Genomic DNA, 26,646 nt, shown 5'->3' with positions numbered 1-26,646 from the left:
TACAGGGCCCTTCCAATGAGGGATCCATTTTTTTGTTTATTTCTAGGGATAAGGTATTTGACGAACTTTCCGATCACAAAATCACATATCTACCATTCAATTTGTAAGACTATATGAGTAGATCATTTCCACAAGTTTTCAGAAGATTTGGTGATTGTTAAGTCATCCAAAACTTTGGTAAAGTTGAATAGTTTAGGTTTGTCAGAAAGTGTTGAATTTATTATTTAATCTTATTCATCCAAGATCATTAAAAAACAGATCTAATGATGAGTTGCTATCCTTAGAAATGAACAAAAAAAGAGATCCCTCATTAGAAGAGCCATGTGTGTATATATATATATTTATATGAGAAGAGGACTAGAGTTGTGACTGATGATCAAAATACCCATTAGTTATTGCTTTAGTTTTAAGTATATCAGTTTAGGCACAAAACACATTAGTACCTCAATCAAATCATAAGAAGAAGCGATCAATATGATTATAATGTTTATGGATTAATCAATGCAGAGAAGTACATCAATGCCTATACCTTTTATTTATTTATTTTTTCGATCATCGAACCCACCCCTACCTATACCCCTTATAAATTCTACAGATAAACAAATAAATTTCGTATATGACAATTTGGGGTTTCGTTGTCACTTGTCTGGAAACTAATAGGGTAAAATACTGTATAGTTTTTGTGGTTTGAAGTTGACATCTGTTTAGTCGTTGTAGTTTTATTTTAATCTGAATGGTCTTTAAAGTCACGATTTTTCATCTAAATGGTAATTTCGTTAATTTTCTCAGTTAAATAGCTGACATGACTGTTAAAAATTATAATGTCTTTAACGGCCACGTTAGTACTATAACAAAAAAAATTGACTGAATGATCATTTGAATGAAAAATAAAACAATTCAGATTAAAATAAATACCAGAAGTATTTTACAAGTCTATACAAATAGACTGAGATACTCGTATACTCCAAACGCGGCTCAAAAACGCGAATCTTTTCTCTTTTGTTCTTCAGTGGCTGCCTCTTCTCCTCCTTCCTTCTCCATACATTCCTCCTCTTCTTTCTATCTGCGAACCCACGAACGCTATGGCTTTCAGAGGAGTGAGTTTTCCTGGTACCCTTTTCCGATTTCTGTTTTGAATGTGTAGCTCTGTTCACTCTTACTGATACTCCAGGGCTGATTACTGGGTTGGGTTTTGTTTGCGAGTAAAATTAACATGTGGGTTCTGTTCTTTTTGTGCGTTTTTTATCCAAAGTTTAAACCTTTAGTTAATCAAGTAGAGAATTTGATTCTTCATTGCATTCTATTCTATGTTTCTGAAGTAAAAAGAAGGTTGGAAGGAGACCCTAATTTTCTGTATTGGAATTACTGTTAAATGATGTGTATATGTACTGGTGGTAGTAATTTCTGTAATCTTTGGTAAATATTTTGCTTAGTGTTGAACTCTGTATATCTGGGGACTGGGAATCTGGGATTTTTTACATTGCATGTTATGGGGTCTTGAATTAGTTTATCGTTTGAGCTTTTGACTTTCTGTTGTTAGTTGCAATTAAGGCTTCTGTAATTCCAACTGGTTTATTTCAAGTTTGGATATTTACCCAAAGACACTCTCAAGTTTCAAGTTTGGGCACATAGCATAATCACTTTACCCGTCTAAGGAGAAAAAGAAATCTTTGAGGTTGGAAAAGTTAAGCATTATGAGTTTTTTGAACTCGATGTTATTTGGTGGTATGGTTCTTGTTTTGCTGGAAGGTTATGATTGTTTGAGCTGAACATTGATTATCTTATAATGTGGGAAATTGATGACTGGTAGTTAATGTTGGGTTGGAGTATTTGACTGTGGGTTTTTTGTTATTCAGGGGAATGCTTCCTCTGGCATGGGTGTTGCTGAGGACTGCCGGAGCACATTCTTGGAACTGCAGAGAAAGAAGGCCTTCCGCTATGTGGTTTTTAAAATTGATGAGAAGAAGAAAGAGGTTGTGGTAGAGAAGACAGGAAGCCCGGCTGAAAGTTATGATGATTTCACTGCTTCGTTGCCTGAAAATGATTGCCGATATGCAATCTACGACTTTGATTTTGTCACTTCAGAGAATTGCCAGAAGAGCAAGATCTTTTTTATTGCATGGTTCGTTTCTTTTGGTTATGTTTGACTGAAGTGTGGTGTGCTTTGACGTCTTATAATCACTGTGTTCTATCTTTTGATTGAATATGATGGCATGCTTTGACCTTTTATAATCAGAATATGTTCTGCGTGAACTTTGCAGCATAGTTAGGTGCATGCTATGTATGATTGGTTATTTGTTCTTCTGTCCCTCACTTTTGCTATGGGGTGCTCTTCAAAGGCAAATGGAGGCATAACAAATGAGTTCCGATTTCCACTTGCTTTGCTGCTTAACCATTTGAGGACGTCATTTTCTGTTGGTGTATTGGAGGATTTGTATAGCTTTGATTTTTAAACTGGCTAAGGGGATTATGCAGCCTAGTCCTCGGATTGATAATAACTGTTTCAAGTTGTGTTCAGTTTAATTATTTGGTGTGTTTGAAGATTGATACCTCCTTCTGCTCTTCATTTCCCACTTAAACGTTGGATAAAATATATGGACCTTTCTGTTCATTTTGAGTCACTATGTGATGTCTGTGAAAAATATATGGACATATGTTTTCTGTTAAACATATCATATTTTCAAAGGTTTGAGGTTATGATTGTATACATATCTCTCTTATTTTCTGTGAAAAATTGCCTTTTCTCTATCATTTGATTTGCTATTGCCATTTTTACTATCAATGTGATAAGAATGCCTCTTTGTCAGGTCACCTTCTGTGTCACGGATCCGTGCTAAGATGCTCTATGCGACTTCAAAGGACAGGTTCAGGAGGGAGCTGGATGGTATCCATTATGAGATCCAGGCAACTGACTCCACTGAGATGGAGCTTGAAGTCCTTCAGGAGCGTGCGCACTGAGCACGTAAAATGGGTTTGGCATTTCAAAAGAAGTACGGAGGTTTCTTTCAGAATATGTGCATTATATTTGCCTGAAAAGAAAAATAGGTGTAGTTTAATATATTTAATAATCAGCACCCGGGAAGGCTGATTAGGGGGTCCTGGCTAAGATTTCTTATGCACAGGAATTCGTGCTTCCTTATTACCATGATGCTTCTCAGGTGAAATTGGATATGGTTATGGTTAATGCTAATTTGATTCCTATCATGTTCTATGAATGATCTCTCCTTTCATCACATTTTGGTTTGAGATTTCTGAAAAAAAGCTGGATCGATCTGTTATGCATTTTCACTGTGAACTGTTGGCTTAAGTTCTGTTTTTGTCTGTGATAGTAGAAAGAGTGTGATAATACCTTATGGTTATTAATCCAAAAAATAAAAAATAATAATAATAATAATAAAGCATTTGGTCTTTTCAATAGCGTGTTACAGGAGTGGATCAGATTGTTTTCTTTTTTGCCCTTTTCTCTGATCCTCCTGACATCATGCTCAAGCGTCCGAGTCACACACCATGAGTTTGCTTAGGTGAAGGAAATTATAATATGTTTGATAACCCATGGTATGCAGATTTGTCTTTAACCTAAGCATTTTGGTGATTTTAACTTTTCTGGAAATTATCTGCCAAACAATGGTCAGGTGCAATGACACAGGTTTTAGTTTATTCCATTTGACCTCCTTAAGTTTCAGGTATTTTTGGTTGTATCTGGATTGTTGAGCAGATGGGGGAATTATTAGTGTTGCAAGGTTTTCTGAGGAAACCGTTGAGAAGGGTCGATGCTCATAGTTTTACCTATTTCGGCACTCTGGAAGGCAAGGGCTGCCGCCAGAATCCTTGCAACGAAAGGCAGCTGAGTCCTCATGGGGGGTGATTGATCTTCACTCCCCAAATTATAGTACTAGTAAACGGATACCAACACACAAGACTCTTATGTTACATCAAATTGTAAAAATGGTCTCTCAAATGATGATCATATGTAAGGGTTGGTCATTCCGAATCACAATCTCAGGGTCAACAAGGCCATATTCTAGTACATGATTACGTCCAGGACTTACTAATTTGGTTCACCAGCATTTCTTTATCTAAGTCGGTAAGGTTTCTACAATTCAGTACTTATCTTGGTTCACATGGGACAAAACATAACCAAACTTGATGGACAGCTTATGCTCTTCTTCCCCTCACCGCCTGATAAGACTTGTGAGGCTGACACTCCACAAAACCAAATTTGAAGAAGCTGGAACTAAGCCTAAAGCTACAGCCTTTCTGAATTTAGAAACAAAATCATCTAAGACATGGCAAATCTGGAACAAAAGCTAGAGGCTGTCTAATATGGAAACACAGTCGATCAAAATGGAGGCCTAATTATTAGGTTGCTTAAAATCCTGGAAGAATAAGGTAAACACTGTGTGAGTCTCCCTTTTTGGATTTGAAGGGCGCTTTTTGGATTTGAAGGTGGATGTTAAAAGCTTTAAACGGAGGACTTATCTCTTTTAACAGTGGGGTTCACAAAGTGAAGAAGACAAAGGAAAATGGCCACCACCACCATCACTATCACCATCTCCCTCCACGTGATGTTTACTTGGTATGATCCATCACTCGCAGAAAGTCATTTGTCTGATTTACATTCACTGTGTTTAACATATATGACCTCACTGTAAAATCCTAGAATAGATATTCCTTATTTGAGATTTGGTAAAAGCATCGTCTTGGGGTATATAAGATCTTTCTGCATATTCTTCTGAAAACCGAGTTGGGAATAGTTTATGCTTCTAACTTCTCAAGTATGGTTGATTCTTCTCTTTCAAGTATTGTCTTCGCTAAGATATTAGTTGGTTTATGGATATCATTGTTTATTGTGTATTATTACGTAATAGGGGTCAGATTCAGATTTATAGTGTTTTTAGTCACATGAAATCTGATCTTGTGTTGTTATGATTGAATTATGTAATTAAGGACCACGTATTGATGAACTGTTCTTTGAATCTTGTCATGTGTTTGCTATTTTGGGTTGCCTCCTTTGTAAAAGTCATTGAAAAGAGTCTAGAGTGTGTTGTTGAGTATATATTGTGCAGTCCAAGCATTTGATTAAAGGGCTTATGGTGGTTTTTAACTTTTTTCAGTTTTGGGAAATATGTAGGTAACGCTCAATCGGTGTAGAAGTAGTTTGGAGCTATCAAGTATCTTTGAGATAGTCTTCACTTCTCATTTTAGAAGAGAAGTTGCAGTTCAGTTGCCAATGATTATGATTTTCCTTCTGGGTTTCTTATATTTAGCACCATGAATCTGATTTCGGTGTGTTCTTGATGCTGATATTTGATCCTGAAGATAGTGAATTTTAGTATGGGTAGCAGCAATAAGACCATAGTTTGGTTTAGAAGGGATCTGAGGATTGAGGACAATCCAGCCTTAGCTGCTGCTGCTAGGGATGGTGCTGTCTTTCCTGTATACATATGGTGCCCGAAGGACGAAGGACACTTTTACCCAGGTCGAGTTTCGAGGTGGTGGCTGAAGCAGTCTCTTGCTCACTTGGATCAGTCATTGAAGTCTCTCGGGGCTCAACTTGCACTGATCAAAACCGACAGTACTGTTTCTGCTCTCTTGGACTGCATTCAAGCTATTGGAGCCACAAAAGTAGTGTTCAACCATCTATATGGTATGTTCTGAAGCCTCTCCTCTCCTTGGTTTCACTGTTTCAGTAAAGTGAGTAAACTGATATAACTTTGATCCACTGTAAGGAAAACAGTCCATTTCATTCTCTTTGATAATTATTTGGTGATTCTCTCTGTATATCTATCTGTATCGCGTTAATTTTGCCCTTTCCAGGAATTTCAATTTCTCTTTTATGTCTATAGTTACAATTTTTTTTTTTGCTAGTGGAAGATATAGTAATCTTAGATATGTATCTCCCCTCCAGAGTTGTGACTACCACTAATTTTTCTCAGCCTATGTTTCTCTATTCTCTGAATAATGAAGATCTCTCTTTTAGTCTGTAGAATGGTTCACAAATGTAAGTCAAAGAAAGGGGGCATAATATAAAGGCTCATGTTGGTAAGCAAATCAAAAAACCATTTCATTTAGTGGGGATCAGCTCTAAGCCTGTAGTGTAATTTGTTGGAATGGTATTGTTGATGGTTCTTGCATAGTTACATGTTTTGAATTGTATATATTAACTTTTACTCTTTTATCTCAGATCCTGTTTCACTCGTGCGTGATCACAACATCAAAGGAAAGCTGGTAGAGCTAGGAATTTCTGTGCAAAGCTATAATGCAGATTTGTTGCACGAGCCATGGGAAGTATATGATGCAAAAGGGCAAACATTTACAACATTTAAGGAATACTGGGACAAGTGCTTAAACATGGAGAGGGAACTTGTGACATTTCTTCCTCCGTGGAAATTATTGCAGGCAACAGGTACACTTCTAGTTCCCAAGTCCTTTCTATAAGACGTATCTTTGTTTGGAGGCAAACAGGAATTTCTTTCATTTTTGGCTGTTATTTCCAGGAATGGTGGCAAAATATTCACTCGAAGAATTGGGTCTCGAAAATGAAACTGAAAAATCTAGCAATGCACTCTTAGGAAGAGCATGGACTCCAGGCTGGAGCCAAGCTGATAAAGCTTTAACTGAATTCTTTGACGTTCACCTGCTAGACTATGCAAAGAACAGGACAAAACTTGGGGGAAACTCAACATCGCTATTGTCCCCATATCTTCACTTTGGAGAAGTGAGTGTGAGGAAAGTTTTCCAGTTAGCTCGAATGAAACAGATACTGTTTGCAAAAGAAGGGAACTCTCTTGGTGAAGAGAGTGTGACTCTTTTTCTCCGGGCCATTGGGCTTAGAGAATTCTCACGTTATATTTGTTTTAACTTTCCATTCACTCATGAGAAATTACTGCTGAGCAACTTGAGATTCTTTCCATGGAAAGCCGACCAGGGACGTTTTAAGGCTTGGAGACAAGGTCGGACCGGCTACCCTTTAGTTGATGCAGGAATGAGAGAGCTTTGGGCAACTGGGTGGATACACAACAGAATAAGAGTGATTGTTTCAAGTTTTGCTGTGAAGGTTTTGCTTCTTCCTTGGAAATGGGGAATGAAGTATTTCTGGGACACGCTTATGGATGCAGACTTGGAAAGTGATATCCTTGGTTGGCAGTATATCTCAGGGAGCTTACCAGATGGCCATGAGCTTGAGCGTTTGGATAGTCCAGAGGTAACTACTTGATTCATTAATTTCTGAAAGTAGCAAAATCTAAAGTTGAGCTACATGAATACCTGAAACATAGTGAAAGAATTAGGATTTGTTAAAAAAAAGTCTTAGGTGGCGTTTGGTAACGTTTTCATGCTTGTATTTTCATTTTTGAAAATGAAAATGAGATGAAAATGTGTTCGGTGAGACATTTCTTAAAATGTTGAAAATGAGAAATGAAAATATTTTCAATTTTTACAAAGAAAAACTGAAAACATCAATTTGACGTTTTCACTTTTTCATTTTCTTAGTTTAGAAAATATGAAAAATACTTTTCACAATAAATTACTGAATACATTTCCAAAGTAGAAAATACAATCTCATTTTCTCATTTTTATTTTTTAAAATCATTTTTGAAAATCGTTTTCAAAAACGTTACCGGACAGGCCCTAATTTCAGTGAATAATTTTTCTTATACATACATCATCTCAGTTATTCTAGTTAGAACTTAGAACCATGCATACCACAGCCATTGACAAGAAGCATATAACTTGCAAGTGCAATACAGACTAGGATTTAGTATGGTTTTTCATACAGGCTCATGTTTAATATCGTTTGTTTCTTATTGCTTTGAGTTGGCTGAGTTATAAATGTCGAAACAATACTTTACGACGAGTTTGCTTTTGGATACTTGTGTTGCTGGGTTAGTGAGAATGACAACATTCTTCATCCCACTAAAATGGACATGGGATCATGAATATTTTTCATAGGGTTCACTAATGACACATATTTTAATAAATTCAGGTCCAAGGTTCAAAATTTGATCCAGATGGTGAATATGTAAGGCATTGGCTGCCCGAGTTAGCACGTTTGCCAACTGAGTGGATCCATCATCCTTGGGACACACCCGATAATGTGCTTAAAGTTTCTGGAGTAGAGCTAGGAGTCAACTACCCAAGACCTATCATCGAGATAGATTTGGCTAGAGAACGTTTGACTGAAGCCATATTCAAGATGTGGGAAATCGAAGCAGCTGCAAAGGCTGCAAATCTGAATGGTACAAATGAAGTTGTTGTTGATAACTCTGATGGGATTGAAAACTTTCCGATCCCAAAGGTGATCTTAAGGAACAATACTCCTTGTGCTACTTATTCATCTAATGATCAGAAAGTACCTTCATGTCACAATTCTGAGGGAAATCAATTGAAGAGATCCAGATGTACACAAGAACGGCCACTACCAGATAATGGGCATAATACTAATCCTAATGAAGCGACCTCAAGAACAATTGAAGACAGGAGCTCTACAGCTGAATCTTCAATGTCTAAGAAGCAGACGACCAGCACAACTTCATTTTCTGTTCCACAGTCATGTTCCTCATCAAAAGATAATCCTTTTATGGAGTCTGAATCTTGTGAAATGAAGCAGTCATGGCAAGAACGGATTGACATGGAACAGCATTCAAGTAAAGATGGTGAGTAATTAATACTCTTTAAATATGATTTATGATCTATCTGTTAACTGAAAGCCACAATCAGCTGTTGCATACTTGCATGTGGTTTTCTGCCTAATTTTAATAATTGAAAGAACCTTTAGAGTTTGATTCTTGGTTTGGCTATTACGAAAATTTTGCATGAATTTTCTTGACTGTCAGTAATACATTTGAGAACAATAGGGCATTACTCATCTGGTTCAGTATATATGAAAGTTAGGGGCTCATATTCTAGTATATGAGAACACAAAAGGGTGCTTCATAACTATCTGGTTTCCATTAATGGCGCTTTGAGTGGTAATGTCAAGTTGTGAGTTGGTTCAAAATGCCTTGCGTTCTGGAGTTGCGTGGTTTATACAAAACACCATCTTGCTGGATGGTAATGCTGATTGGTCCATGCTAGTTTATACAAAACACCATCTGTATTTATTTTATATATTCTTAAAACTCATTGGAGCAGTCTCTTGTGAAATCATTCTCAGAAGTCAGAAAGAGTTGGAGCACATTTTTTCAATGAGTGTCTTCAGCTCTGCAGATGGCTTGAAAATTGATGCAGACATACTTTCTTCTCTCCATTGGTCTCCTCATTTCTTCTTGGCCATGCAGGGCAATAAAGAACAAATATTTCTTCAACAAATTTTTATTTTGGTTCTCTGGAAGTGTTTGATCTTGTGAATTTGGATATAAACAACAATATTACATTTTCTTACAAGGAAACTAAAGCTGTTATTGTATGTGATACACCAGTAGTATTGGAAATGCTTTTATGTTGGATTGGGATAACTACGGTTGTGGTGTTGACATATTATGGTCACCCCAGTAAAATGAGGGATGCAGACTTGTTTAGCATCATTTTGTAATCTCAAAAGCTGGGTGGGGATTGTTAAAAAGTAGGTTCTGTTAGCATTTCTTTAATTTCATTATTGGTAACCAGTTTATTTCCATTATTTGAAACTTTTGGTGATTTTTAGGAGCTTTGGAAGATGAATGCCTCTAGTTTGGAATTCAATGGCGTCTCCTTCATCGTGTAAGAGGATGGTTCTGCCACTGAGTTATACAGTATCGAGAATTGTACAGCTATCCTTGTATGACTCTATGTAAGTGTAGTCGATAGTGATGTGGGATCACTTGGCTGATCAGATGTCCATCTTTCCTTGATAACAATAGATACAGAACATGCTTGGAAAAAATAATTTGCCCGCTACGTAGATGCATGTTTATGTATGTGTTCAGAGAGCTTCCCTCACCCATAAAATAGTTTTGTAGAGAGATTTGAATAAATTGTGGGTACTTTAGAAAGAAAAAAAAATCCTCAACTTTCAGACTAGCTAATTGCTTCTCAAATCTGACAATTTAGTGGCATGTACCATGTGTCCATTGCTTCACTTCTGTTTGCATGCCTAAATAGAACCATGATTTTTTGTCTTTTCACATCATAATATAACTGCAGCCTCGTGATCATTTAAAGAACATTTTTTTTTTTAAAGAAAGTAAAGAACAAATTTACAGAAGTCATCAATTAAATTCATTGTAGTGAAAGTATCATTGGAAAACACTTACTGATGGGGAACTGTTCAGGTTCAGATCACCTTTGGAATAAGACTCGTGAATTAGGAAAATATCAATTTTTGTTGGATTCTTTTTCTTTCATGTGGAATATATCAGACTCATGATTTTGGATGAGATTGGTTACCGAAACCTTTGCCGATGAATGTTTCGTCTGCTTCAAGGAGGGAACAGTATGCTATTCTGCTACCATACTATTTTGCGCAGATTGTTCACCGTTAATGGTGTTAGTACCGGAAAGGAATGCCACGAAACTCGTCGGAGAAAGTCATTGCGCCCACAAACTGTCATCGCCGGCAAAAGCTGAAAAGCATCATATAACGAGCTAGTATTCTGTTGCTAAAAGTCCTAGTCCCCTGTACTGATCATGTTAATTATATATATTGATTATATTCACAGGCCGTGCCACCTACATGGCGGATCGATCGACTCTGAAGGTTAGATTAAGGAATACCGAGGTGATTGGCTACCAATTTAATTAGGACAAGAGTGCTAGATGCGGAGCTTTAGGGGTCTCTCTATTTCTTGGTCTCAAACTCGCTGCAACCAAGAATATCTCTAGTCTTATAAGTAAGCCGCATGGATTCCGCCATTGTTGATCAAACTAATTATCTCTTTGGCGAGCCAAACAAAATTAGCAACGCCAATTAACCAGTAATATGTTTTTCTTCTTTCATATATAGTCTTTCTGCCAAAGAATTGTAGAAGGATATACCAACGAGAAGATTTATTTTATCATGCAACGAGCAAGGATGCCCACAAAATCTTCCCCATATGTGGCAGAACTGAGAATTTATCTACGATATGTCACATCTTTGTGCTTTAGAAACAATTACAACTTACTAATTAATCTTATAAGTTGATAATTACATACTTTTGCGTACAAACTCCTCCAGCATTTTGATTTTTTTTTTTATTGCATATATTGACATATACATTTGTATGTGACGGTATCGGTGTCAGTGTTATTCCTTTCTAGTGGCTTTAAGTATGCACTAAAAAACTATAACATGTTCAGACAGGCAGACAGGAGGACTGGAAATGAAATAGAAATTTAGAGTAAAACAAACATTATATATAAGAATATGTTTGATTGAATAAGACGTATATCATCTGGGCGATGTAATATATATATCAAATAGTTGTTGGTTATAGGGCAGATCATTTGGGTCCAAGCAAACACTTATTGTTGTAATATTGTATTCCAGGTTTACCTCAACCACTAACACGTACATGGTGTCAATGTTCGAAAAGAAAATTAGAGGTGACTTGTGCTAGATTACAAAAGCTTTGTGATTAATCTATCTCTAAAACAATGGATATGTATAGATTAGATGGTACGTAAAACACTATGACTCGAAACCAACAAAACCATAGACGAGGGGAGGATCCTAGCCTCCTTAAACCCTTGTTTTCCTATAAGACACAAAAAGCCGCCCGATTAAGAACAAACAAATAATCAAACCAATTTCATGCACACTGTTTCTTTCTTCTTTAATTAGTTGATAATTTTTGTTTGGTCGATCTGTTATTCTATCTGATCGATCGAAGAATGACATTGTTGGTTATTGACACTATTGTTGTTTAATACCTATGAAGCAATAAACGAAGCAAAACTGTGACAAAATATTCAATCTAATAGGTATGTCAAAATCCGTCCTAATTACTGATTTGGATCATATTACTAATCCGTAAATAAGTAATGAAATAAAAAATTACTAAGTATATGTGTTGTGTTGATTATAATTAGCAGCAGGTCCTTGTGGTCCACACATGACACTGTTTAATATGGCATTAGAGTAGACAATTTTATTCATAACTTTTGAGTTTAATTTATTGGAATCGAATTTACAGAAGAGTTTCTAATGAAGACCTTATAATAAAGATTAAATAAATACATATATATCTTTGAATGAACAGTTGAATCAAATTACATGCAAGTTGCAAGTTATAATATGAATCAACTAAAATTCAAAACATTGATTCAATCGTTCCATCAAAAGTTGTGCTTAAATTAAGGAAACAAACTCAACGCAAGGATCAAGAGCTCTAATGCATGTCATCTATGATCGTGAGCAATCTCAGGGCGACTTGCACATTTTCATAGGATCTCCTTACACTTCAATTCTCTCGAAACCGGCCTTTTGCTCCTTGTACACACCAAACTATCACATATAAAGCAAGGGCTTCTCTTCAACCGAAATAGTGGTAAACCCTGCATTTGAAGCACCATCAACAAGAGGTCTCCCAAGATTATTTCTGAAACGAAACCTCTAATTAGCTGCTCCACCATTACATCATGCGGTCTTGACTCTTGAGGTGATGATTTTCACCTCAAAATCTCTCTGAATCGATCACATATATATAGCAAGCAAATTCCTTGTAAACTAGCCACAAATTTATATTAGCGTCCCACAACTTTTTCGAAAAAATCATCCTCCTGCATATACTACTCTATCTATCTTACAAATTGTCCAACTCTATAACATGAATATCACGACATGATTTCATTGTACCTTTTGCTTTCTCCAAAGGACACTTGATTTCTCATCCTCACATTCGTACGGTTTGTCCCGCCCTAACATATTGATTTTCGTTAGTGTCCATCATCCTCTTTTGTCCCATATCTCGACTTATCAATAATTCCATACCATGCAAGTTAATACTAGCCTCGAACTTCTTTTTCCTTGTAAAGAAAAAAAAAAGATATGATCGATTGGAACCGAATCAATTAAGTTTAGATGCATGAAGAGTCAACTAGGGGGTACACCAAACCTATACCACAATGAACATCAACGGTTTTCAGATCATTTTGAGCACTACTAGAGAGTAGAGACTCGACATGCTCCGCTTCTAGATAACCAATTAAGCACATCTTCTTGAGCCAATCGTATTATTATCAACTATGTTACATTACTTGGTTGGAAGATGAAAATGAACCAACATTGTATAGTACCATTGTTGTCTTGTTTCGAACATGAAATTATCCACATGAAATTTAACTCAACTAAATATTGATAAGCATATATATAGTATTCTCAAGCTATCACGTACATTGTAAACAAAATTCGTTAAGTGTATTATGCACTCATGCATTATAGTGAGATACCGTTTATTTTGCTCATGATTATGTAAATCGGTGACGATGAAAATTATTATAGACCAGTTACGACCCGCCGACCTAGAACTTCTGTCAACTTAGTAGCGAGGACAATATTAGTACGGAAATCACGGTCTACTTTCCCACCATCAACAAGGGTAATACCGGTATATAAAAACAGCCCTAGTACCTCCCTCCGTATCTACAGCCGTTAGATTCGAAAATTGACACGTGACGCTCACAGACTGGACGATACTGTTTGACACCCGGATATTCCCTTATAATTCCCCCTAGATTTTTGGCTCTCTTAAATACTCCCACCGGACCAACCAAACCCTTTGACTCCACACAACAGAAGAAATTAGTTTTGATTCCAAACTAATGAGTAAGCAACTGAAACAAGACTATCAAATCTGCGACGAGATCGGCCGGGGACGATTCGGCGTCGTTTCCAAGGCCTTCAAGAACGGCGACGTCTTTGCCGTCAAGTCGGTCGAGAAGCGCCTGGCCTCCGGCGACTCGCTCGACGCGCGGTGTCTTCTAACGGAGCCGAAGATCCTCCGGCTTGTTTCTCCCCACCCCAACGTTATTGGCCTTCACGGGCTTTATGAGGATGAGGACCATCTCCATATGGTCCTCGACATGTGTGACGCACCAGATCTATTCCGACGCGTCACACTTAGGATTTTCGCCGAGCCGGAGGCTGCCTCGGTCATGTCGCAGCTCATGCAGGCCGTTGCGCACTGTCACCAGCTCGGCGTGGCTCACCGAGATATTAAGCCGGACAACATCCTGTTCGACGGCTGGGACCGGCTCCGTCTCGCTGACTTCGGATCGGCGGAGACGTTTGGCGAGGGGGAGCTGATGAGCGGAGTCGTTGGGACACCGTACTATGTGGCGCCGGAGGTTCTTGCCGGGAGGGAGTATGGGGAGAAGGTGGACGTCTGGAGCGCCGGGGTTGTTTTGTACATAATGCTTGCTGGTTTCCCTCCTTTTTACGGCGAGTCTTCGGCTGAGATCTTTGGGGCAGTGCAGAGGGCCAATTTGAGGTTTCCGGCTAGGGTTTTTCACTCCGTCTCGCCGTCGGTGAAGGAGTTGCTGAGGAGGATGCTCTGTAAAGATGTTTCTAGAAGATTCTCGGCTGAGCAAGTTCTCAGTAAGTGGTTCATCATTTCCGTTTTCTAGGTGAATCTGTTTTTGATTCTTTGGATATTCCGGTCTTTCATGAGAGAGTTGCTGAGGAAGAACATGGTGATAGGTATAGGAGGATTATAATGGAACCCTAATATAATCGATAGTTGGAAACTGACAAACAAAGCTATTATAGTTTAATTAGGAAGCTTAATTACAAAATAATTAATCATAGGTTTAATTTGCATCTGAAAATGGAAGGATACCAAACCTAGCTAATGTAGGATTGTTTGTTTGGGCATACAGGACACCCATGGATTACAAGTGGAGGAGGGGCCACAGCTGTGACTGATCATTAAGCCTGAAGCATCTTATACTTAGTTTCTAATTACTTAAGCCTAATTATCTTACTTATATAGGATATTATGTATAACCCTGATGTAATTATGTAATGGTACTGAGGGAAGAAAAGAAAGCGAGTTTTTATAATCTACGCTTGGATTGTATTGGTGGCCGGCCGGATGCCGGAGATGTGTAATGAAAGCGTCGGAGTTTCATATATGGTTTGGAGTTATTGTTTAACTGTTGAATCTTAATTTGGATAATGAGATAGCACAATCATACTGAAAGTGAAAATTAGGAGGGTGGCCTATCTATTCATTTCATGTAGATGACTCATGAGGTCGACGTTATTACTTGTACATGTAAATCCCAGCTTGGTCTCTTTAAAAGTAGGAGGGTCCATGCCCAATTTATATGGGTGATGACAACTTATTACAAGTAGGATATTGAAGTGACAATATGGTAATGGCCATGGTAGGTAGGTACCAATAAATATTTGTGACACGATAATGACCTAAGATTTATGGTATTGTTTCTTCAAGTTTCCAAATTTGGTTGCTGCGTACAAGACATGGTTGCTCATCATTCACCACTTACCTTTGTGGTGGCATGGTTGCCTCTTTGTGGTGGCAGAGTTGCTTCTGCAACTATCCGACTTATAATAGGTAGTGATATGGAGTGTCGTTGAAAGCAACTGTCTTCGAAAGTACAGCAAGACTTGGGTTATTTTTGTCATAAGATTCTATATAGAACCCTCTTTCAGTTTTGTTAATTTACTCCATTCCTAATCCTTAAATTTTGACAAAATTAGTTAATGCACGAGGGATTTCTCAACCATGGAATCGCAAAAGCAAAGGGACAAAGCAATAATGCAACCCCAATTGCTGCTGCCATATAGTCGTAGAGTCTCTTGTGTGCGCCGAGCCTCCGTTGTTTCTGGGGCTCTTAAGCCTCCGCAGTGTTACTGGAAACGCGAATGCTGCGGTATGGATACGTGGTATAGATACGTAATACGCTAGTCTTGGAATACACGATATGTTTGGATGTATTAGCTTTTTTAATCAAAATAAAGTACACATATATAAAGAGCATTTAGCTATAATATTTTCTTTTCTACGTACTTTTGATTGCGAAGATAAAATAATTCTTCTCATAGCCTATGAAATAACGTACACTAAGAAGTTTCACATGCAGCATGAGGATATATAAAAGTAATAAGACCAATACATGTCCTTGCCACTTTGACATACACAATACCTAATAATGCTACAAGAATTGATAACAAAGATCCTACTAATTAAAATCAACTCAAAACAAGCTTTCAGGCCTGCTGACTAGATTGTGTTTCAGTTCCATTTTCTTCTTCTCCTTCCCCGGACATTTCTTCCAATGATTTTCCCTTTGACTCCGGCACCAAGAAAGTAAACAACAACCCCAAAAAGTTGACCACACCCAAAATTATGAGGGTGTTCTTCACCCCAATAACCTTTTCTGCATACTGGAAACCAAATGCTCCAACAATTGCCCCAGCCTTCCCCGCTGCAGCTGATATGCCATGGCAAGTTGATCTTAGCCTCGCGGGGAAAATCTCTGCAGGCACTACAAAAGTAGTGGCATTTGGTCCGAAATTGGCGAAAAAGAAGGTCAATGAGTACATAACAACAAAACCAATTCGGTTAGCTTTCAGAGTCCAGTGATGATAAGGAATAGCTAAGGCAAACATGAAAACCGTCATGAAGAAAAATCCCATCAATTGAATTGTGAACCTCCCAATCTTATCTATGAATGCCACTGTGAACCAATACCCTGGAACTGTGCTGCAGAGAGCAATAAGAGTCTGTGCTCTGGAAATTCTGAAGACTTCTTCCATAGCACTCATAGTGTTTGCCTTAGGGATCCAACCAATGGCACTGAAGATGTCTTTTTGGAACAGATTCTGACTGTAGAAGGCGATGTCTAGCAAGAACCATGTGCTTGTAGTCCCAAGCAAGTGAAGACCATGACGGCGAAGGAAAGCCTTTGAAAATAAACCAAAATCATTTCTTCCAGGTTGGGAGCGTTCTTCCGTTTTCACTGGTTCTGCTTCTACGTCAACCTGCAAAACTTTTGACATGTCAGCTGCCGCTTGCTTAGCATTCTTGGCAACCAAGGCAGTGTACCGTGCAGTTTCGGGCATTTTGGCTCGCCAGTAGTATGTAAGCAAAGCTGGGATTGCACCAAACATCAGAATTATTCGCCATGCATAATCTGCTTGTGGGAAAATAGAGGCAGCTGGATCAGCTGCAAAAGATGGAGCAGGATATAGCTCCTTGAAAACTGCAGATACAATTATCGCAACCATTCCACCAGCCAAGATCCCGAAACCTTGCATTGCAAACACAGCAGCAATGAAGGCACCACGAGTCTTTTTATTTGCATACTCGGACATGATAGTAGCAGAAAGAGGGTAGTCACCACCGATGCCAAAGCCTAGCCAGAACCTGAAGAAGCACAATGTCGAAATAACAGCCTTAGGTTGTTTCCCAAATGAAAGGCCGGAGGCAATGGAGCATAAAACCATGACCATAAGGACCATTCCATAGACGCGTTTTCGCCCTAATTTGTCACCGAGCCAACCAAAGAAGAGTTGGCCTGAAAGTGTGCCACAGAAGGCCACACCATTAACAGCAGCCGAGACATTTGAAGGCAGACTTCCAGGATTAGCAGAACCATGTTGTTGGTAGTATATGCGACCCAGTAATTTAGTGACAAGAGATATGCAGAACAGATCATATGCATCAGTGAAGAAGCCCATGCCAGCAATCACAATTGCTGTGAAATGATACCATTGTGTTTTGGCCACATCAAGTGCATTTAACACCTCCAATTGGTCTTTAGCCATGACTAATTGCCCTCAACAAATTTCTTTTTCTGAAAAACAAAATTGCATATAAAGTCAATATGTGATGAGCATATTAGAAAAGAAAAAAGAAAAAAAAAACCCCCGACTCCAAAGCCTTGAATGATCAAAGAATAAGCCAACTAGTTAATCGTTATTCACCGAACATATGTAAACAGCAAATTCCGGCTCCCCTTCTGAACTGGAAGTTTGATACCAAGTTAGGCATTTATGAATCAATCACATCAGTTAGGTGTAAAAATTCATATGACAACCAAATCAAATATGTCAAAGCACTGCGAATATGTGATTAAGACGAGTCGCTCAGCCGTGATGAAATCTTAAAGTTATAACAACAACAACAACAAAAAGGGTTTGATTTGGACAGATTCAACAGATAATAAATTTACGTGAAGACGTAGAACTTTAAGCAGGAAGATACGTCAATACAACCCTTGATGATGAAAACTGAAAGAAACGTGAGAGAATGACCCAAAACCCAGGAACTCTTGTGTCATAAGTTGAATTGGTACATGTTTGTCACAAGATGAAGTTAGTCAGTTAGATATAAGAGAATGATGTAGCAGAATTTGCAGACGGATAGATACAGATGATTTTCAAACAAATAATTGTCATTATAGTAGCTATTGTTGGTTCAGTATTCAAAAGAAAAACTTAGGTTAAACCGAAGTTGGGGTCGACCTTCTACTACAAATGCTGTTTTTCTGGGCTCTAGATTTTTAAATAGAAAAAAGGTGACTAAAAATCAAAAGATGATATATGCACCTACCTCTGATTCTTTCAATCAATCGGCCATTGATTCATCATTCATATATTAAATAAAACCCAGAAACAGAAGGACAAGATTTTTAAGTTTTTTGTTCTGATCCCATATCCCATTATGTTTCAGAAATGAAGCAAATTACAATTGACAAGACAAAGAAAACCCATGAGAGTGAAAATGAAAATGAAGCAAAAGAAGAAAATGGCAAACCTTAAAACTTATACACAAACGAACGATCGATGGAATCGCAAATGATGACAGACAAAGAAGAGCCTATGTAGGTTACTGAAAGAAACTTTAAAGCCAGTAGATAGAGTCATGAGATGCTCTTCGATTCAAAGAGTGAGTGATCGAGTGGCCTAATTTTTATTTTTTCAACTTTGCATTGAGAGAGAGCGAGAAGAGGGTGAGAAAGAGAGGACGATGATGTATAGATGACTCGAGAATTGAGGGGTTGATTTCCTTATTTAAATGCAATAGACTCTCTAATCTCTTCTAAACTTCTTCAATGACACAAATCTACTTAATTTTTTTACCATGTATATTCCCCAATTTCTCACCCTAGCTTCCTTGTGTTTATATGTCATCCTATCTTTCATCTCAAAAGTCTTAACCGGTCAACCCTTAACACTCATAGAAGAGGTTAATTTTATTATTGAACATCTGTTGTCGGACTTACATTTTTACTCAAAAAAATAAAGAACAAGAAACATAGTGCAATGAATTTCAAACAATGGTATTAAACAAACATTGTAAATACATCAAGCCAGAAACAAAATTTCATATAAATAAGTTACACAGAAAAAATAAATTCAAAAGACATTATAGTAGTTGCTTCTGCAATTAAGCTTCCACAAGCAAATATATATCTACATTATTAATGCATTGCACACAAGTAAACCTGACAGTAAATATATCACACCGTATTCAGACATCAACCGGAACAGTTCTATTAGTAGGAGCGGCCTGCTCCTCCGTAGCCTCATCCCCTTCTTCATTCTCACCTGTCAACTCTTCAAGTGATTTTCCCTTAGACTCTGGCACCAAGAAAGTAAACACCATCCCTAGAAAGTTGATCACACCAAGCATAATAAGAGAATTTTTCACACCAATGCCTGCCGGGTACCCTGCGTCGGTCTTCTTCGGGTCCTTATTTTGGGCCGCATACAAGAATCCGAAAGCTCCCACGATTGCACCCGCCTTCCCAGCTGCCGCGGAAATTCCGTGACACGTCGACCTTAGACGGGCCGGGAAAATCTCGGCGGGAACAACGAATGTGGTGGCATTGGGCCCAAAATTGGCGAAGAAAAAGGTTAGTGAATAAATTACAACAAACCCAATTCGGTTGGGCTTCAAAGTCCAGTGATGGTATGGAATTGCGAGTGCAAACATGAAGACGGTCATGAAGAAGAAGCCCATCAGTTGGATTGCAAACCGGCCCATATGATCAATGAGCGCCACAGTGAACCAGTAGCCAGGCACAGTGCTGCACATTGCTATGAGTGTCTGTGCTCTTGCAATTCTATAAACCTCATGAATTGCATTCATTTTTTCGGCTGAAGGGATCCACCCGATTGCGGTGAAGATATCCTTTTGGAAAAGGTTTTGGCTGTAGAAGGCAATGTCTAATAGGAACCAAGTTGAAGTTGTTCCAAGTAAATGCCAACCGTGCCTTTTAGCAAACTCCTTGGTGAACAAACCAAAGGAATTAGATTTCTCGTCAGTATATTTTTGTACCTTTTCTTCTTCAGCTTCAAGTTCAACTTGGAGAACCTTGGACATGTCTGCTGCAGCTAGCTTGGCATTTTTAGCAACAAGAGCTGTGTAACGAGCAGTTTCAGGCATTTTCATACGCCAGTAGTAAGTCATACCAGCAGGAATAGCCCCAAACATGAGAATTATACGCCAGACAAAATCGGCTTGAGGGGGTAGAGAAGCTATCCGATTCTCTCCGTATGTAGGAGCCGGGAAGCTTTTATCGAAAGCAGTTGAGACAACCAAAGCCACAATTCCTCCGGCCAAAATTCCAAACCCTTGCATAGCAAACACAGCAGCTATGAAAGCCCCACGGGTTTTTTTGTTGGCATATTCAGACATGATTGTGGCGGAAAGGGGGTAATCGCCACCAATGCCAAACCCAAGCCAGAAGCGGAAGAAGCAAAGAGTGGTCATCACGCTGGTGGGGTGATCAGAAAATGAGAGGCCAGATGCAATGGAGGCGAGGACCATGAGGACAAGGGTCATCCCATAGACCTTTTTGCGACCCATTTTGTCACCGAGCCACCCGAAGAAGAGTTGGCCGGCTAGGGTTCCAACTAGGGCCACACCATTAACGGCAGCAGCCACATTTGGTGGCAATGTTCCCGGCTTCGGATGAGTTATGTCGGTGTAGTATATGCGGCCGAGTAACTTGGAGACCAAGGAAATGCAGAAAAGATCATAAGCATCGGTGAAGAATCCCATTCCAGCAATCACAATTGCTGTGAAATGGTACCATTGAGTCTTGGCCACATCAAGTGCATTGAGCACTCCTAATTGCTCTTTAGCCATTGTTAGCTTATCTAGCACGTACTAGTCCCTCCTCCAAAAGTTTACTTGAATTTAAGCTTTAATTCCTGCAAAAACAAAAACAAACGCGTTCAAAATCAAGATCGAATACGTACATCAGTCTTCTTACACGTTATTTCCATATATACAACGGTTATCTAAAAGATAATTCAAATCATGATGAGTCCCTAGCTAGTAACCTTAAAATTAAACTTGACCAAGTAATTTCGCTATATGATATTATATGTGACAATTTGATGAAAGACAAAGACTTGACATGATATCTAAGTTTTTTTTTTTTTTCTGTGGAATCAAATTAGAAAAATGAAATGGAAGTTTCATAACAAACGGTACGAAGAAGTTGAATTTTCAGGCAAAATAAAAAAAAGGAAAATAGAAGTTGAATTTTCAGACAAAATACAAGTATTTTTTGGCCTATAAGTTGCAACGTTGGAATTGATAGACTACCAACTACTTATTGGCTTGCAGCTATTTAAATAGTCCACAGTCCACACAAAGCTTAGTTAATAGCTATCTAGAATTCTAAGTCACACCATGACTGCATGTAATGTAAGTTTTTTGTTCTTTTGTAACCACTGGTCTCAATCAATATGTTCTCTCATCACTTCTGAATTATTGTAGTGAAAATATCACATATACCACAGTGTATGGAGACAATAATATTCCAAAGTGAAACAATAGTTAAGAAAAAGTAGAAACAATCCAAGAACTTCTTGTATATGTGATTGAATTAAAAGCTTAATTGGCTTATAATAAGGATGAATGAATGAACGGGAACATCACGGGCCTGCCATATGGGGCTGACTTCCAGATTGCAAGCAGCTAGTACTACTCCATCAATTGCTTATTGAAGAGGGAAGAAGAAAAGAAAAGAAAAAACAGATACGCGCGTACATACAGAATTCAGAAGCAGATTCCTATTATTTTTGTTTATAGTGTCTTCATTAGAAGTAAAATATGCAGTATTATTTGATTTTGATACAAAAATTTGCAGTGTTATAATTATATACTTAGAAATGTACTCATATATAGTTGAAGCTACATAAGATAAGATTCCTAACCAACAAGGCAGAAGACAGAGACCATATATTTTCTTATTATTCAGAGCTCAATTATTATTGCTTGAGTTGAATATACAGTTAACTAATTATTCTCGAGTTAGCGTGGACTCCTCGCTGTTTAAAATGGATTTCGAATATATATATGGATGAACGTTGAAAATTAAAGAGTTTAGAAGCTGCCGAGAGTTTGTGTAAATCACAAGGCAAACGCGCGCATTTATGAAGTGGGAAGTCTCGATGAAGAAAGAGCACGTATATATGCGTGGACGATCAATTAGTTTCTTCCCAGAAAGGAAATTTAGGAAAAAGGAAAACAGAAAAGTAAGAAAAACAAAACTGGGTATGATGAGCCAGATGAAGCCTAGCTTCAACTTTCCAATATATACTGGGAAAAAAGAAAAAGAAAAGGCTGACTGCCCTACCATGATGAAAAAGAAAAGGCTGACTGCACTACCATATGTTTTGAAAAGGCAAAACTTAAAAGTACCCAGAATCATAAGCTTCGATCCCATGTATCATATTAGGGATCTTCACTTTTTAGTGGTCCTGGAATCAAAGGAAACCAGTTCCAGTGAACAAGCAGGAACTAATTATCAAAATTGCTTATATCTATATATGCATGCATTTTGATAGAGAAAGAAAACACAAGTATATATGAGTGATCACTAACCTTGAAAACACATTGAAGAAGGAGATGGAGATTGGGTTATGGCGTGGATAACAAGGCCATTAGAGTCGTCTATTTAAAGCTTTGAGTTCAAGTAGAATCTTACATAGCATCTAATGGCATATGCTTCTTCTCTCTAGCTCAGGTCAACGCTTCTACAAAGTCTATCACAATCTTTTAATTTGTTCCCTTTCATTAATATCTCCTATGATTGAATAATCTCTCTTCAAATTTACTACACGGTTTCTTCTTAATTAATTTGGCAATTCATTAGTTTTTTGTACGTGTTTTGGTGCACGATTTGTAAAAATACGTTGTTTTTCGATCTAGACGACGAAACTAATTAAGAGCAAAAACCGTCGATCCATGGTTGTATAGCAAAACTGCAGCTCGTTTTAGTTTCGTGCTATTCCATTATGTCTTGAATTGGGTTGCTTGCTCTTACCATTTTGCATATGTTATAATTAATGGGAACAGTAAGAGTGGAGAATTTGTTTATTCTAAACTACTTAAATACTCATTCCATCATCATCTTATAATTTGAATTGGTTCTCTTCTACTTCTCAAATTGCCGAATTTCATGCATGGGAATGGAATAATTAATCTTCTTATAGCTGGCTTGGTTATTACAATTCGACCAAAAAATAACAGGTTATAGAGCAATCGGGAAGTCATGCTCTTATCCAATCATGCATGTTAATTTGCATAGGTTACTCCTGCCACTAATGGAGCAATAATGCAAACAAATCTCTAACTGTAAAAGTGTCTAGAAAATGGGAAACCATCCGCCAAAACCTAACTTCAATAGGATAAGAAATTGGGCTTCAAATCCTCTGTTACCATTTCTCTATTACTCTCCCTGTATCCCTATAAAATTATGCCATGTGGCAATTTTTGCTTACTAAGCTTAACAGCTTCTAACCCACTCTAACCTTGTTAACCTCTAACCTAACTCTGATCATAACCCAACTGTAACTCATCTCTAATTAATAATGATAAAATTTATTTACAAAATCTGGGCAAACCTTGTTTCTATGAAACTCCTCTGCGTACCTCCTTTGCTCCCATCCTTTACCCCAGAACTCCCTACATGTCTGACTGCATATATATGAACTATTAATGACAATAGTTTTTCCGATGGATCCTATTTCATTCCACTCTATTTCTTATCTTCATAAACCCAGATTATTACTGGTATGCTATAATTTATGCTCTTGGAATATAAGAATAACTCGTCTGTCTCTCTCAATTTTTTTTTCCCGGATTAACTCTGTCACTCCCAAAATTGTCATGTCTTACTACTAGCTTTCCAAATCTTACCAAACGCTGATGGTAGTGGATCATGAGCTTAAAGCCTATATCAATGGAGTGAATGGACCATGCATATTGGAATCTACAGCACAGTCTTCAATCAAAGCCGGTGACATTCACTGCAGATCGAAGTTGGTGATCAAACCAATGGGACCCATGCAATTATACCTGTTTTAGAGTCAAAAACCGAAGTTCATATTCCTGCAGGGTTTACAGAACTGTCGGTAGCAAACCCAAAACTACCTCTCTGTATATATTATGTCATTTTCTGGCCAAATTGCATTGCTATAATCGTCATCTTTGGTACTTGTAGAGGGAGGTCTTTATTTTCTATGTATATTTGTGAGGAAGTATTTGTGAGGAATTGCGGTGGGGATTGAAGAGCACAAAGCCACGAAGTCAGAGAAAATCACAAGGTTTCTGACTTTGAAACGAAGAATGAGAAGAGGACCAGATTTTGTAAATATATTTTATCATTATTAAATAAAGATGAGTTACAGTTGGGTTAGGATCAGAGTTAGGTTAGAGTTTACAAGGTTAGAATGGGTTAGAAGCTGTTAAGCTTAGTAAGCAAAATTTGCCACATGGCATAATTTTATAGGGATACAGGGAGAGTGATAGGGAAATGGTAACAGAGAATTTGAAATTGAAGCGCAATTGTGGGAAAGCATTGCTCGATCGCTTCCATTTGTCGGATTTGATGTTCTTGTTACTATAGCTAGGAATTTTAAATACCAATTCAACCAGCTGATAATTAACTCATCTTTCCTTTGGATGTTTATAACACATGCATATATAAGAAAACATGGAGATAGAACAATAGAAACCAAACAAAAGATGAAAACAAATAATGTCTCACTAATTACTTATGCATGTATATTTAGATTTATTAGACTAAAGTATATATATCTAGATCCAACTCACTAATATTTGTGTTGCTCAGCTTGGCACTGAGAAGTTTCTGATATCTGGCCACAATTTCAAGGCAATCCCTAACTTGCTGATGGAAAACGATATTCTAAATTCTGAAATTTCAACCTCTTTTCCAAAAGATGAGTGATCGATGCAACCTATCCTTGTCTCCTTTCAGATTCATATGAAAAGAAAGTATTAATGCATTCAAGAATCAAGATATATAAACGTATAAGTACCGGTGTTGATGTAAACAGAATACAGATTCTAGCAAGGAGAATCTTCCGGGAAGCTAGTAAGAAGTCACCAAGCGTAGACTCGCATTGGGAACTTATATATTGTCATTCAGTCATTGTCATATATATATGGGGACCCTTGTTACATAATTGTGTCTCTTCAGATTAGGAAACAAAAGGAGTTGGAATAATTACGCCAGTTTAACCTTCCAGCCGGTATTCTAGATAGCGTATAACCGGTAAAGTGGCTATTCCTTGGCACATCAAGTTCATTGTGTTTGCAAGATGACAACCTCTTTGCATCGAGTTTTAATTTTTTTGTCCGCGAGGCTAACTTCCTTCAAAAATGGGTCATCACGGTTATGCAAATTATTGGTAGCTGCCGCGCGTTTTCTATTCTGACCGGATGAATTTAGGGTCTTAATTTTTATGGAAGAAGATGAGAAATTTAGAGTTTTAATTATTTGTAGTTGATTAATTAGCTTGCTGGTTTCTTAATTTGTATACCACTGTTACGTTGTAGGCAGCAAGGCCAGTATCTAACAATCTATTCTCTTTTGTACCGTTACTTCATTTGAATCTTTTCAAAGATCGATAGGTCTAAGTGACTCAATCCAAGTCTAGGATTCAATACCAATTGTCACTGGTAAAATTACATTTACACACACTTAATTTGCTCCCTGTACGTACGTAGAAGGTTTTAAATTATTAGTGATGATTAACGAAAGAATACATACATCTATATGTATATATATAGGTTATACACGTTGACAATCGCTCATATATCATATCACATAATCGCCGACTTTCTGTAAACAGATATCAATTAGTACGTAATGCGTTTGAGTCAAAGCCCTAGCTTAGCTAGCTAGTTGATGCGGATTATCTTGAGCATCTTCTAAGTTATGCCTTGAGTTTGCTTGCAAGCATAGTGTATAGTACCTCACTCTATCTTCCCCAATTGGTACACTTGTTCATATAATTCATTACAAAATAAGAGCAGTAGCAGCATATATAAATAAGAATAATATTTACTTGCCCGATTTGGTAATTACGATCCTCCATGATCTAGCTAGGCTAGGCCGTTGATGATCATATATAAACTCACTAATCCCATCTGTACAGCCGCATAATCTTATTAGTTTACATTCCAATGGCTGCAAGTCAACCAGTTGATCTGTACGTTTTGTATTTGTATACGTCTGTGTAATTTGTGTAATTGTGATCCCTTCACGGCTCGAATGGTCATATATATATGAACTCTGAAATTTAACGTGACTCACTTCTAGATGCATGGTTCTTCGTTTTTACTTTTCTCACAATTCATCTCATAACATTATTATTCTTGAGGAGTAAATACGTAGTTGAGGATTGAATAAACCCTAAACCTTTTATATATATATATATATATATATATA

The 26,646-nt window shown here is 37.7% G+C and overlaps 5 protein-coding genes across 5 annotated transcripts; 3 read left to right on the top strand and 2 right to left on the bottom strand.

The window, feature by feature from the left end:
* The first annotated feature begins 972 nt into the window (after positions 1 to 972).
* LOC101300042 (actin-depolymerizing factor 2-like) lies at positions 973 to 3,204 on the top strand. Its single transcript, XM_004296318.1, has 3 exons — positions 973 to 1,097; positions 1,857 to 2,122; positions 2,808 to 3,204. The coding sequence occupies exons 1-3, from the start codon at positions 1,083 to 1,085 to the stop codon at positions 2,956 to 2,958; spliced, it is 432 nt and encodes a 143-aa protein (XP_004296366.1). The 5' UTR covers positions 973 to 1,082; the 3' UTR covers positions 2,959 to 3,204.
* Positions 3,205 to 4,741: 1,537 nt separating this feature from the next.
* LOC101299755 (cryptochrome-2-like) lies at positions 4,742 to 10,037 on the top strand. Its single transcript, XM_004296317.1, has 6 exons — positions 4,742 to 4,775; positions 5,132 to 5,647; positions 6,185 to 6,406; positions 6,498 to 7,204; positions 7,985 to 8,654; positions 9,644 to 10,037. Exons 2-6 carry the CDS (start codon positions 5,335 to 5,337, stop codon positions 9,667 to 9,669), a joined length of 1,938 nt encoding a protein of 645 aa, XP_004296365.1. The 5' UTR covers positions 4,742 to 4,775; positions 5,132 to 5,334; the 3' UTR covers positions 9,670 to 10,037.
* Positions 10,038 to 13,719: 3,682 nt separating this feature from the next.
* On the top strand, positions 13,720 to 14,828 carry LOC101292890 (phosphoenolpyruvate carboxylase kinase 1-like). Its single transcript, XM_004297773.1, has 2 exons — positions 13,720 to 14,494; positions 14,776 to 14,828. The coding sequence occupies exons 1-2, from the start codon at positions 13,720 to 13,722 to the stop codon at positions 14,826 to 14,828; spliced, it is 828 nt and encodes a 275-aa protein (XP_004297821.1).
* Positions 14,829 to 16,132: 1,304 nt separating this feature from the next.
* On the bottom strand, positions 16,133 to 17,692 carry LOC101292595 (probable inorganic phosphate transporter 1-7-like). Its single transcript, XM_004297772.1, has one exon. It carries the CDS (start codon positions 17,690 to 17,692, stop codon positions 16,133 to 16,135), a length of 1,560 nt encoding a protein of 519 aa, XP_004297820.1.
* A 1,502-nt stretch (positions 17,693 to 19,194) lies between these two features.
* On the bottom strand, positions 19,195 to 22,861 carry LOC101299463 (probable inorganic phosphate transporter 1-7-like). Its single transcript, XM_004296316.1, has 2 exons — positions 22,773 to 22,861; positions 19,195 to 21,088 (listed from the first exon to the last, which is right to left on the bottom strand). Exon 2 carries the CDS (start codon positions 21,021 to 21,023, stop codon positions 19,401 to 19,403), a length of 1,623 nt encoding a protein of 540 aa, XP_004296364.1. The 5' UTR covers positions 21,024 to 21,088; positions 22,773 to 22,861; the 3' UTR covers positions 19,195 to 19,400.
* Between the last annotated feature and the right edge of the window lie 3,785 nt (positions 22,862 to 26,646).

Source organism: Fragaria vesca, linkage group LG4 (genome assembly GCF_000184155.1).
Source record: "Fragaria vesca subsp. vesca linkage group LG4, FraVesHawaii_1.0, whole genome shotgun sequence".
Classification (NCBI taxonomy): Eukaryota; Viridiplantae; Streptophyta; class Magnoliopsida; order Rosales; family Rosaceae; genus Fragaria; species Fragaria vesca.
This window is presented reverse-complemented; position numbering and strand designations above follow the sequence as displayed.

What these genes read in the sequence shown, in the direction of transcription:
- LOC101300042 (XM_004296318.1), top strand. An exon ending in AAGATCTTTTTTATTGCATG is followed by an intron (nt 2,123 to 2,807) that starts GTTCGTTTCTTT and finishes CCTCTTTGTCAG; the next exon opens with GTCACCTTCTGTGTCACGGA.
- LOC101299755 (XM_004296317.1), top strand. Translation starts at nt 5,335, where the DNA reads ATGGGTAGCAGCAATAAGACCATAGTTTGGTTTAGAAGGGATCTGAGG. An exon ending in GAAATTATTGCAGGCAACAG is followed by an intron (nt 6,407 to 6,497) that starts GTACACTTCTAG and finishes TGTTATTTCCAG; the next exon opens with GAATGGTGGCAAAATATTCA. An exon ending in AGCGTTTGGATAGTCCAGAG is followed by an intron (nt 7,205 to 7,984) that starts GTAACTACTTGA and finishes TAATAAATTCAG; the next exon opens with GTCCAAGGTTCAAAATTTGA.
- LOC101292890 (XM_004297773.1), top strand. Translation starts at nt 13,720, where the DNA reads ATGAGTAAGCAACTGAAACAAGACTATCAAATCTGCGACGAGATCGGC. An exon ending in CTCGGCTGAGCAAGTTCTCA is followed by an intron (nt 14,495 to 14,775) that starts GTAAGTGGTTCA and finishes TTGGGCATACAG; the next exon opens with GACACCCATGGATTACAAGT.
- LOC101292595 (XM_004297772.1), bottom strand. Translation starts at nt 17,692, where the DNA reads ATGGCTAAAGACCAATTGGAGGTGTTAAATGCACTTGATGTGGCCAAA.
- LOC101299463 (XM_004296316.1), bottom strand. Translation starts at nt 21,023, where the DNA reads ATGGCTAAAGAGCAATTAGGAGTGCTCAATGCACTTGATGTGGCCAAG.